Genomic DNA, 13284 nt, shown 5'->3' with positions numbered 1-13284 from the left:
TTACTATCCCTTCTGTGAAGAGAAAAACACAATCGTTTTTACCTTGAAAACTGATTACTTCGTACCATAAACACGACAAACAATTGTCATGCGTCTCATGTGAACGCCTTTACAAATGGCCCTTGCAGTTATAAATGCACAACGGTCCCTCGTCACATATCGCTCACTCCTTTCAAGAACGTCATAAATCAAAAATCTTGATTTTTCAGGAGAACGTTTTTAAAGTTTAAGAATATAATAAAATGTATTATAAATAAATATCAAACCACTTATTGAACTTTTTACTGTGCAACAGATTTTTTTTGGTAAAACCAGAAGGTTTTTTCCCCATTTGAAAAATATTTAGTATATTTAAAAAAATAATTAAACAATACCTTTTTTTTTCAAAATGCAAAAACAACACTTTCGGCCCTGTAGCGGGTAAATATTAAGTTAAAAATATGCCGCTTTTGCTGGGATATAGTACATTTTCTGAGCATTCCGAAAACATGCAGAACGGAAAATTGATGATTTTTGATATATGACGTTCTTGAAAGGAGTGAGCGATATACAGTCCCTTATTATACTAATACTTGTGCATTTTGTAAGTATAAAGAATTCGTCACAAATCTGCACTTTCCTGTTTTTATCTATACGGTGAAAAAAACTTTTTTTGTTTTAAATTCTGAACTTCAAACCTTGAATAACAAAAGTAGGACGATGATTTTTTATTGTGAATAATTTATATTTCCATTTTTTAGATAGCACTTATGTTTATAGGGCAAAAAGGTGGTTGCTAAGCGTATTGTTTCAGTTTGTGTTAATTTACAACCAAACCATTCCTCATATCAATGAAATTTTATTTTTGTTGTATGAATGAATGCTCAGTTTGTTTTATTTAACTTTAAGTGTCGGGTTGTGGTCCCGTGGTTAGTGTCTCGGACTCTTGAGTCAGATTTTTTGAGTTCGAATAAAAAGACGCTTAGCCTCACAGAAATAGTATGAAATTGAAGTATTTTTGTGAATAATAAAAATAAAAATATTTTTAAATTTTTGAAATTTCAAAAATCAATTAATGAAAATAAATTAAAAAGTCTACTGAGAAGGGAAAATAAATATAAGTGATTTTACACTCCAATAACCTGGACTGATCCTTGAAGCGCAAGAGTGATCACCTTGCCTTCGTGGAAGTAATGATCACTCCGTTAGTACGATGCAGTGCCCAATGCGCCATTGGGTATGGAGAAGAAGAAAATTCAGAATTTGTTTTCATTATTGTATTACCATCACCTATGGAATGAAAAAAATGTTTATATTCTCTTCTCCTGACCCTTATCTGCACGCGAATGTATATACCGCACTGCATTATTTAGAAGTAGTGTTGACTTGATCGTTAAATACATGAAGAAAAGGTGATTAGTCCTGCTCTTCAGATACAAGTGCAAGGTAATATTAAATAAATATTGGAGTGGATAATCAATTCAATTTATTTTGACCCCCCCCCCCCTGGAAGTCATACCTGCGATCTCTAGTGTGGTAATCAAACATGGTAATTACTACGCTATGGAGGCAGACAAAATATATACAGAGGTAAAAACAGAATAGTTAATAACCAACAGGAAAATTGCTGTAAAAATTACGTATCAATTGATACTAAGAAGCATATAATGTAAAACATAAAACACACATGTAAATTATTAACACGTAAACTACCAAAAGCCGACTAGTTGGCTTTTCGCTGCCAACCGTAAACGACCAAACACCGATTAATTGGTTTTTCTACCCTACGTTGAAAATAATTCTCACAATTATGTACATCGTTTTATCGATTTCAAATTCAAGCTATTCATTTAAAAAGGATATTAAAAGGATAAATTTACACATTGAAGATAATATTTTTGCACTTTAAATTACAAGCAAAACATCTCATATTCATTCATTCATTCCAGATACGTTTTGTATTTATTGAAAATATTGTCTTCGACATGTGAAATTTTAACAAATAATAGAGCATATTTATTTTTTTAATTATTAGTTCCTTGTAATATATCTTTTTTTAGTTAACAGTTCAAATTTGAAATCGATACAGTGATAAACAGAATTTTTTTCAGTACGTAGGGTAGAAAAACCGACTAATCCGTATTTGGTCGTTTATGGTTGGCAGTGAAAACCCAAGTAGTCGACTTTTGGTAGTTAATATAATAAAAATCATAATAACCAAATGATAAGTACAAAAATTATGAATGTATTTGTTAATTACTTGTACTTTTTGCTATTAGTACAAATTTGCATAGTTTTTAAGGTCTTTCAAAAATTAGTTGGTAAATAAAGTGTTAACTAAGCGATTATAATGAATAGTTTTACTAAAATAAATCATTTAAATATTTTAACAAAATTATTCATTTTCATAAAATATGCCAAAAGTTTAATCAATAAATTACTGAAATGAAATTTTTTAGTGAAATAATTAATTGAATATTTAACAAAATTATTCATTTAGATTCCAATTAAATTTCAATTAAATTATTCATTTTAATAAAAGGTGCAAAGAGTTAAGTCAATAATTTATTAAAATGAATAAAAAAAATGTCAATACACCTGAAATGTTATTGATAATAAAAACGAGGAAAGAGGAATAAAAAATCAATTAGTTAATACACCTAAAATACCAGTTTTAAGTTATCGAAATTTCGCCACGGCATAAAATAACTTAACTAGTTAGTTAGTTAGTTAAGTTATTTTATGCCGTGGCGAAACTTCAATATACTTAAATTGGTGATTCAATGTATTGGTAATACTCAATATAACCTTGATAAAATATTTTTTATGGAAATATGACGACATCACAAAATGTTTTCAGAGGCATTTTTTTTAATAACACTATGATCATGTTAAACATATCAGGGTTTCTCAATATTTGTACCACTCTATTTTTCATATTTATTTCTGGTAGGCTTCTTTCTTTCTATAATTTATATTTGAAGCACTAACTTTGTGATTTTCCATTTTATAATTAAAATGTAACTTTGTTTTTAAAACACTATAAATATTTTATTATAACTTAATTATAATGTCTACTGGTTAGCTTTGAAATCGTTTATGGTGATTTTAGAACAAAGTTACATTTTAATTATATATGCTTTCTTTCTGTCCGCCTTTGTAGTGTAATGGTCAGCACGCTCGGCTACTGTATTGGAGGTCCCGGGCTCGATTCCCAGGGGGGGGGGTCAAATAAATATAAGTGATTTTTTCACTCCAATACTTATTTAATATTACCCTGGACTGGTGCCTGAAGCAGAGGGCTGATTACCTTTACTTCATGTGTTAACAATCAAGATAACATATAAGATGCAGTGCCCTATGCACCATCGGGTGCGGATGAGGGTTTGAATTGAATTGAATTGAACTATCTTTACTCGTTTTATTGGTATCTTTTATTTATTATTTATGAATAAAGCCCGTGCATGAAAGAAATAGGTAACAGTTATTTTTTTCAAATAAGAGTTTTGGCATCCACTCCCACATTGGGAAACACTATTTTAAGCATTTGATTTGAATATTTTTTAATAAATTGATGTCAACATATTCAAAGTCTTAAAATGCCAGATACATTTTGATTTATATCATTTATCCTTTCGACATTAAATAACTAGACGGGACAGTATTATTTTGCTGTTTGGATATAATTTAATGAAAAATGTTTGACTTTACATGGAGTGCAATATTCTTAAATTTGTTTATAGGATTGTTAGTGATTCTAGTATTTTTATCTAAATTCAATGAATATGTGTTTCGCAAAACCAATATCAAGTATATAAAACCAACGCCAATTTTTGGAAATTTATTCTGGTCTATAACCGGACGTGAACATTTTTCTTCAGTTTTAAAAAAAATCTATGATTCATTCCCCAACGAGAGGTATATTATATTATTTAATAAATTCCTGTTATTTAATATGGGGTTATAATGTAAATTCTTTTCTTAATCCATTGTGTTATGATTACCCCTTTTAATTACTATGCAATAGTTCCTGGGGTTGATTCCCGCAGGGTTCAAAATATGTTTTCTTGTTATGTGTATTATTTTCCTTTCTTGAGGAAATATGAGATGTCTTTCTCAAACGCTTTTTAAAGTAATATGTATAGTTATTGAAATAATGGATAAGAGTAAATATTACTTGTATAAAACACACAAATTTGTATGCAGTGTATAAAATGATGATTTAAACCAGCTGATTATAGATTGTAAAATAAACCAGGTAAATGGAGAATTCCAAAATTACCTTTTTATATCTCTACTAAGATAATAAAATAAATTGATGTTTTAGAAAGAAACAAACTGTTGTGGTGGAAAAGAGTACAATCATGCTTCCAAATAATAATAATAATAAAACCCTTATCCGCACCCCAATGGTGCATAGGGCACTGCTTCATATGAACACAGTGTTATCTTGATCGTTTACACACGAAGGAAAGGTGATCAACCCTCCGCTTCAGGTACCAGTCCAGGGTAGTGTTGAATAAATATTACAGTGAAAAAATCACAAATATTTATTTGAACCCCCCTGGGAATCGAACCCGGGACCTCCAGAATGGTAGCCGAGCGTGCCGACCATTACACTACGGAGGCAGACAAAATAGTTTTATCAAAAATGTATAGCTCTATAATAGTTAATATCCTTGGACAGGAAAATTCATTAAAAAATCATAGTAAAATTCATTTTACAGGTACAATAAAATTTACAAGAAAAATTAATCTGGTTAGTGATCGTTTTTTCAGCGCGTACAAATACAGAATTTTTGTTTCATTCAAGCAAGTGATAATATTGGGATACTTTAATATCAGAGAGTGCCTGAGTCATTTTACTTATATAAACAATTTGGTTCTAGATACGTCGGTTTATTTGAATTTATGTATCCCGCAATACTATTGAAGGATCTAGAGCTTGTAAAAAAAGTTACAATAAAAGATTTTGACTATTTCAATGACATTCCATTGAAAATTGACGAACACGCCGATGCCATCTTTGGCAACACCCTCATGACACTAAAAGGCAAGTTTATGAATTTTATCAAAATACCAAATTTTTGTTACGTACTATACAAAATGCTGTAGTTTTTATATTATACTAGCTGTACCCGGCCACGCGTTGCTATGGCTTAATTTGGTAAAAAGAAAAAAAATTAAAACACACAATTGTTTCATGATTCATTTTATAATGCTTGTGAATCAATGAAAATAACCTATGAAACAACTATGCATTCCAAAACATAGAAAATGGTAAGCCTCAATATCTGTCAAGAAGCACGCTGTCGGCCATGAGTAACATATAGTATGAGTGTGTTGCTCTTATGTCCCACACATGATACTTTACCCGTGGCAGGATTTATAATTTTACCCGAACTTTTTTTAACATACATAGGTGCTGGCATGTTTTTATGTATATGTTGATACGTATGAAGAGATAAAGAGGCAAAGAATATTAGCAAAAACACAGTGGCGTTCTATTTTCTCTGCCTCTAAACCTGAGGTGAAACGGCGTGATGGTTTGTTAGTCAATATTTCTCTTTTTATTTTCAGATCCCTAAAATTATCTTTCTAGTGTCCTTAGTGTGATATATTATACAATTCATCGTTTCTTGGTACATCTTCTTCTTCTTCGTCTTATTCCTCATTACTGATCAAAACCAGTCATTCCAGGCTATCCTCATTGCCACGCACAACATGTCCAAAGAACTGAGGAATCCGTCGTGTACAGATATTGGCCAGAGTCAAGCCATCCAAATGTAGTTCATCATCATACATGGATGGAATCCATGTACTGTGAGGAATCCAATTCCAAAATCAAATTCAGTTTTAAAACAATGGACAGTTCTTTATTCAATATGAAATTTTAAACTCCCACATGTTTTTTTATGATTTAAATACTTTTCTTGTATTGTCATGTAACTGTTTTAATACAGTGACCTCCGCAAGGATGTAATGAAGATATTTTGTAAGTTTCAAACATTACCTATGCCTAATATAGCAATATATTAAGTACAAACAGACAAACACACAAACAAACAGAAAAAACCTTCCCAGATGCGCATCCAACATATTTACTAAATTTCATCATGATCGGATAAGCGGTAAAGGCATGCATAAGTAACCAACAAACAAACAAACATACATTCATTTTTATGTATATAGAAATAGACAAATAACAGAGCCTTGTAGAATACCAGACAATAGTGGAATAAAAGGAAAATTTTTAGCTAAAACTGATTGCTTTGGTTCGACTTTTGCCACCCATTCTTAGATTCCAAAAGTCTTATGTAGTCATTCCATTTGAAAGCTATATTCCATGGTGTCATATGCAGCGCTTAAATCTAATAATGAAAGCATCGTCTCCCAATTCATTTGCAAAGAGTTGTCCGAAAGAACCCATAGAATTCCTGTTTCCTTAGAATGACATTTTCTAAATGCGGATCGAAAGTAACATTTGAGATGACCAGGGATTTACTGCGCTATTTTCTAAGTATTTTATCTAATATCTTAGCATGTACGGTGTGCGAGTAAATTTTAGGCAGTATTATAATTAATTTGATCATCAGTTATCAATTGTTGATTTTGAGGATTGATATTACCAGTTAAATAAAATGAAGCAAGGATTTATTAAAAATATTCACTAATACTTGGGTATAATAATTGTGTACAACATTTCTTTAGGTATCATGTTGGTATTGGATCAAGATATCTTTGTTTAATGGACAAAGTGAGGATAGCTTTAGTGACTTCATTTCAATTGATTGAACTAACAATATTTATATTTTAAAGATTAAAATCAAACACTGATTTTTAGCTCTGCTAAATTGTATATTTAATGTTTTAAATTATATTTAACATAACTCTGAAACACTTTATAAAAAGTTGCACACTTCTCAAAACGACAACGAGAATTGTACAAAATTTTGATTCATGGTTCGATGAAGGTTGCCAAGCCGAATCCAACAGTGCATAGGGCACTGCATCGTAGTGACGCAGTGTTAATTTGATTGTTACTTACATGATGGCAAGGTGATCAGTCATGCGCCTCAGGAACCAGTCCAGGGTAATATTAAATAAATATTAATGTGTAAAATTAGCAATATTGATTTTCACCCCCCCTGGGAATCAAACCCGGAACCTGCAGCACGGTAGCTAAACACGCTATCCATAATACCACAGAGGCGGACAGTTGCCAAACAACAACAAAAATACATAAAACAAATGTTGGTGGTGTCAAAAGTCTACGTAATCGGAGGGCATGTATGACTAGATGTATGGATGTGAAGGAGGCAAGGAGTGTATGTCAGGACAGAAGAGTGTGGCGTTCCATCCTTTCTGCCTAACGGTGTGATGGTAGTAGTAGTAAATTGTCCTTGCAGGTAAAAAAGGGTCACCCCACCATAAAAATTTCCTAAGACCCTATCCACATCCAGATGGTGCTAAGTGTACCCCATTGAAAAAGTGATAATATATTTTTTTAATCATACTTCTTCATTGAACGTATTTTTTTTTATGGGAATTAAATTATTTTAACAATGAAACACTTTTGGCTGTCTAATCCACATTGAAATATTTACATGCAAATAAATTTTAGGAAAAAAATGGCGTCAAATGAGATCAGCTGTAAGTCCAGCATTCACCAGTTCTAAGATGAAATACATGTTTAATTTCATGTCAGCGTGTGCAATGAGGGGTGTTTCTTTCTACGAAGAAAAAGTAACAGGTATTCAATAATAATATGTGTGTGTGTGTGTGTGTGTAACATAATATATAGAAGCATAAAAAATTAGCCAACATTAGTGAACCATGTTGAGTAGGTACTCAACATGGTTCACTAATGTTGGCTTATGTCCAATTCCTATTTGTGGTCCTCAAGTTGCTTGTTGATACGGTTGAAGCTGTTACCAGCCTCTCCTGGAAGTCTATGTCCAATGTGCAATTTACGACAAAGTAAAAAATAAAGTGGATAATGTTATTTGAATTTTTTTGTGATACTTTATGACACAGTTTTAATAAAATGTAACAGTGGTATTTGATAAACAAAGAATTAATGAATTTTCAATTATGAGAAATTTCGTCTTCTTGGTGTAGGCCTGTTTTTAAGAGGGACTGGCCTCCTGCGATGTCGATTCCCAGCTGTCGTCATCTCGTTGGTGGTCTGCCCGGAGTTGTCTACCTTGGAGTTGGCCATATAGTGCGATGTGGGGGGGAGTCTGGATGGTTCCATTCTCCTCACATGCGCATACCATTGTCTCCTTTGTTGCCTTCCCCACCTAACGACATCTTCGATCTCGGATATTTCCCTGATCCTGGCAATTCTTATTCTCGAAGACTCTTGCCTGATATGCTTCTTAGAGTCTTCATTTCTGACACTCTAAGCGCGTTTTTTGTGCCAACGGTGTCCGAAGTTTCATAAATTAATATAACTTGACACATGAATTAATATTTTAGAAAACCCCAATTATGAGGTGGATATAAAGTATGTTGCAAGCCGTTTTACGGCTGATGTTTTGGCAGCAACGTCATTTGGATTTGATATAGACTCTCTCAAGTACCCCAATAATCGATTCTTTGAGGAATCCATCAACCTGACATCTACAACAATCTCGTTTGTATTGAAAATGACAGGATATAGAGTATTCCCAAAGATTATGAAGGTATTTCCGAAGTTTTGTTTTATTAATCATTATATTGTAATAAATAAAAAAAGTTTGACACGTAATACAAAAGTGCATATTGAAATAAAAGATGTTTTATGTATTTAGGCTTTAGGAATAAAACTGATGCCGGAAAAATCTATTGCTTTCTTCAAACACTTGATAACGGATTCAATAAAACAAAGACAAGAAGGTGGTATTCATAGACCTGATGTCTTGCATTTTCTAATCAAAGCAAAAGAAGGTAATTTATACTCAGGTTTGGGACAAAATATTTTGACGCAAGACGGAACGGGAAAGGGTTTTTGTTTTTGTAGAAAAGAAAAGCACATATTTTAGAAATTTCTTTTTCAAATTCCGATCATTGATAAGCGTCTCAGACGTTTGGATTTTTTTCTTTTTCTTTTCTAAAGAAAAATACGTATGAAGTTTTCGAATTATGCTGCTTTTTCAATTTTTGCTTATTTTCCCCTTAAAACTTATAAAATCAGGAGCCAGTTGCCTTTGAGTGAAATGAGATTCTTTAAAAATTGCGATGCTCAACAATAGTTTTTTTTTTTTTTAATTTTTCCTCTTTGCAATTTGTGCATGAATTTTTTGCATCAAGTTGTCATTATACTTGTTACTTTAGTTACTTACTATAAGTGTTTACTTTATTAAAATTTTGCAAATAAAAGAAAGAAAAGAAAACCAGAAAATTGCTCCAGAGCAAACATTAAAGTCTACTTTGACAGCTAAGAACAAACTTGTAATGCATTTTTCATCACATTCACATTTTGAAACTTATACAAGATAAATTTATACTAAAATAATTTGATTTATTTAAAAGGAAGTCTCAAACAATCCGATGAAGTCGAAGAAGAAACTGTATCAGGAATTTCTGCATCACAAGAATTGGATTCAAAAATAAAAATACCAAAATTAGGTAAGTCTTATTTCAGTATAAAAATACCTATATATATATATATAAAACAATCTCTTTTTCATTCATTGTTCACTTTGTGTAATACCACTTAGAAACTTTATGACTACCAGTTTCGGAATAACCATTCCATCATCAGGTCAAATGTAGACTAAAGTGAAATTGCTAGGGTCTCCTATTTATATGAAACCAAAATTATTATTATTATCACTTCTCTTTGAAAGAAATACTTTTAGAGGCTTTCTGCAGGTAGAATTTTACTAAAAAGGAATAACCTACAAAGCATACATTTTTTAGAGGCTTGTCTGCAGGTAGGATAGGGAAGATAAATGCTAAAAATGCATCACAAACACCCAGACCAATTGAAAATAAATCTTTCTTGAATTTATTTTGCTATTGGCGGGAATCGAACCTGCGACGCCAATTTCACACTTGAACACGTACCCAACTACGGCATGCCGCCTGCCGTGGCATAGTAATTTAAAATGGTTAACTACGGGTATAATTGAGTTGACAATTAAGTTGGGATGGGAAATTTTTCTTTGGGTTGAGATGAAATAGAGCTTTCAGTGATCTAAAGACAGTGATTTTCTTTCCAGAATGGACCGATAATGACTTAATGGCTCAAGTGATAAGTTTTCTACTAGCCGGTCAGCAGTCCACATCAACAGCATTCAGTTTCTTGATATACGAGTTGGCTGTGAACCCAGATATTCAAGAGAGACTGTTTGAGGAGGTTGCGAGTGTCGTGACAGAACTAGATGGGAAATTGACCTACAGCGCCTTGATTCAAATGGAATACATTGATATGGTTGTATCTGGTGAGTACTAGATGGAAATGGAAAATGTGTGATGTCATTCTTGTACAAAGATATAAAAATATATAAGAGATACTTAGACCATTGTAAAAGGGTACCTCTCATAGACATTAACACATTTCGGACGGGTGTTTTTTATTCCTGCGAACGCTGGCGATGGGACTTGATAATTATGTACGTTTAGTTACATAAGAACATAACGAAGAGATTGGTACATAATATTCATATAAAAACATTAAATATGAAATTCCTTGTTTTCTGACTTCGAAATGAGGCTGGTGCAGGAGGTAAAAATACCCTTCCCGTCCTAAAGCATCAATCGATCAAACGGGTAGAAATACCTTTCCCGTCCAAAGTTTATAAAGGTCTTCCTTTACTAGGATCAGATTACCATGCATCGAATATCATCAGGATTTTTGTGAAGGACAATAGTCGTCGATAATAATCGTCAATTTCGACAATAGTTCGATATTGTTTAAAACTCTTTAGGTCATGTAAATTCAATATATAAATTCGATATTGTTGACAATTATGTCAAGACCTCAAAAGAATGTCTGAAAGATGGTTTTTAACCCCACTTCTTTTTCTAACCCTTATCTGCACCAAATAATGCATGGGGCACTGCATCATCTGCCACACGCAACATGTCCAAGAACTGGAGCATCCGTCGGGTACACGCATTGGCCAAAGCATCATATAAAAACAATGTTATCTTGATCATTTAATACATTAAGGAAAGTTCAGCCTAGCAGTTCAGGTCAAAGTATAGCCAAAACGCATAAACCACTAAACTACGGAGATGTACACACTTACCCCACTTTTTTATACAATATTAGAAATTCAAGTGACTTTGTTTGACATTTACCTAAACTTATTTCCAGGGTATATAAAATTTGTTTAATTTATTTTTTAGAAACAATGAGAAAATGGCCGGCAACACCATTTATCAATCGCCTGTGTGTTCGAGATTATGATTTGGGACCTGTTAGGGAAGGAAGTACGGATCATATAAAAGTAAGTTCAATTTGTAATTATAAGCTCCCAACAACAAAAGTTTTTTTGTGAGGTATGACTCTGATGCATATTTACTTACATATCTGTTAATTATTGTACAACAAATAAATTCTTAGTGAAATATATTTTCCTTCTCTATTGAAGTTTTTATATTCGAGATTTTTGTCCTTTAAATTTTTCAGGTAAAAAAAGGAGAAACAGTTTGGATTCCCGTTCACGCTATTCAAACTGATGCACGATATTGGAAAAACCCAGAAGTATTTAACCCAGAACGTTTTTCCAAAACTAATGCTCACAATAACAAACCTCTCAGCTTTCTGGCTTTTGGATCTGGACCTAGGAATTGCATTGGTCTGTAAAATGTTAACTGTAAAAATGAAAATTTAATAATTTTGATTTATTATTTATTGTATATTGCTGGTTCTCTTTTGCGGAGCTCCTGAAACTAAAATAATGTGTAAATCATCAGGATTTGTGGTATGATTTAATCATTTTGATACCATTTTAATATGAATGTCATTCTACCAACAATCCATAAGTTTATTTTACATCTTTCTTTATGGCATTTGAATCTCTTAAAGTCTGATCTTGAATAAGGTTTATTACTTGGTTTCACTTTTTCGTCTCCTAACTTGGTAATAATAATAACTTGGTTATAAATATGGTGTTTTCTTGTTCCAGGTTCCAGGTTTGGGTTGATAAACCTAAAGGTAATGTTGTTCTATTATGTGTATAAGTTCAGGTTTGAAATTTGTCCCAAGACAGTGGTTCCTGTAAGAATATCTACCAATACCATTTTCATAGAGTCCAAGGATAACTATTGGGTGGCTATGAAACTGAGAAATTAATAGCAGCACAATATTGGTTACGACCTTATTTTGTGAAACAAAATATTATGAGCATAGTACGTTGTACCAGTTCATCTTTAAGGGAAGTGGGATTATGTTTTACCTAACGACTCAATGGTAATATTCTACCTTTTAAACTATAATATTGACAATAAGGATCTAAAAATATTTTTGTTATAAATAAAACATTTATAAAAATATTTAATAATTTTATTTTTGAAGTCTTCAAGAGGAGAAGGTGGACATGGTTGGGACATGTCTTTAGAATGCCACCTAAGAGCATTAACCCCTCATGTCTCTTCTTCCGATACCGGCGCCCAAGAAGGCCGATGACGACAATTCACCGACTATACTCAGCGGAACTTCGAGATACCGGACTGACCTGGGAGGAAGCCAAGGAGATGGCGCGTGACAGAGTGACTTGGAGACGTCTCGTGTTGGCCATATGCTCCAGCTAGGGAGTGAACATGGAAAAAAAGGTGAATTTGACGGAAGAATTACATTAAATTACTTACACGTGTATATAAGTGTCATATATCAAGTACTTGTACTTTTGAATTATTGTATAGCACCTACATTTGTAAAGGAAACTAGCAGAGGGACGGAAGGGAAGATTGGGGAAGATCCAAGTTTAAGATGGCAACACAACTCTTTGACATAAGTTTTAAATGACCTATTGATGGGAAGACGCTATCCCAAAACATAGGGTATTAATTAAAAATTAGAATTTCATAATAATTCTTACATAGTTTATTGAATCAAAAGTAACAATTTAGTGTTTCAAAGTGAATGCCAACATCATTAGTAAATTTTTAGATCACTTGCTGTAAATTTTCCACATTGGTTTGATGACGAGAAATTTAACCATTAAAATAAAAGCGCAATAATCACAGCAGGCACAGATGCTTTAGCAATGTAGACAAAGGATGGAGTGATGAAAAGCAGCAATAGTATCAATTTATTTTAAATTACACAAACACTTACCCTTCATGGCGGCATAACACGTGAATTTACTT

At 32.5% G+C, this 13284-nt stretch overlaps 1 protein-coding gene across 6 annotated transcripts in view; it reads left to right on the top strand.

The window, feature by feature from the left end:
* The first annotated feature begins 3583 nt into the window (after window positions 1-3583).
* The window catches only part of LOC148305608 (cytochrome P450 9e2-like), a 19597-nt gene continuing 9896 nt past the window's right edge, over window positions 3584-13284 (top strand). The window contains exons 1-11 of one of the 6 annotated variants that reach the window (XR_015838135.1): window positions 3588-3897; window positions 4869-5032; window positions 7604-7732; window positions 8461-8666; window positions 8775-8910; window positions 9496-9591; window positions 10188-10409; window positions 11320-11420; window positions 11603-11771; window positions 12102-12385; window positions 12491-12747. Coding sequence is in view for 1 of the 6 variants with exons in the window: in XM_088266472.1 (XP_088122598.1) it covers window positions 3677-3897; window positions 4869-5032; window positions 7604-7732; window positions 8461-8666; window positions 8775-8910; window positions 9496-9591; window positions 10188-10409; window positions 11320-11420; window positions 12102-12119 (1293 nt within the window). In the remaining 5 variants the exon portion in view is untranslated. Of the gene's footprint in view, window positions 3898-4868; window positions 5033-6323; window positions 7073-7603; window positions 7733-8460; window positions 8667-8774; window positions 8911-9495; window positions 9592-10187; window positions 10410-11319; window positions 11421-11602; window positions 11772-12101; window positions 12748-13284 lie in introns of those variants that run through there. The other 5 variants (XR_015838138.1, XR_015838134.1, XM_088266472.1 and 2 more) reach the window with 5 other exon arrangements.

This window comes from Brachycentrus maculatus, unplaced genomic scaffold (genome assembly GCF_059751285.1).
Source record: "Brachycentrus maculatus isolate JH-2025_06_01 unplaced genomic scaffold, ASM5975128v1 h1tg000269l, whole genome shotgun sequence".
Lineage (NCBI taxonomy): Eukaryota > Metazoa > Arthropoda > Insecta > Trichoptera > Brachycentridae > Brachycentrus > Brachycentrus maculatus.
The sequence above is the reverse complement of the archived record's forward strand: the minus strand, read 5'-3'. Positions and strand labels throughout refer to the sequence as shown.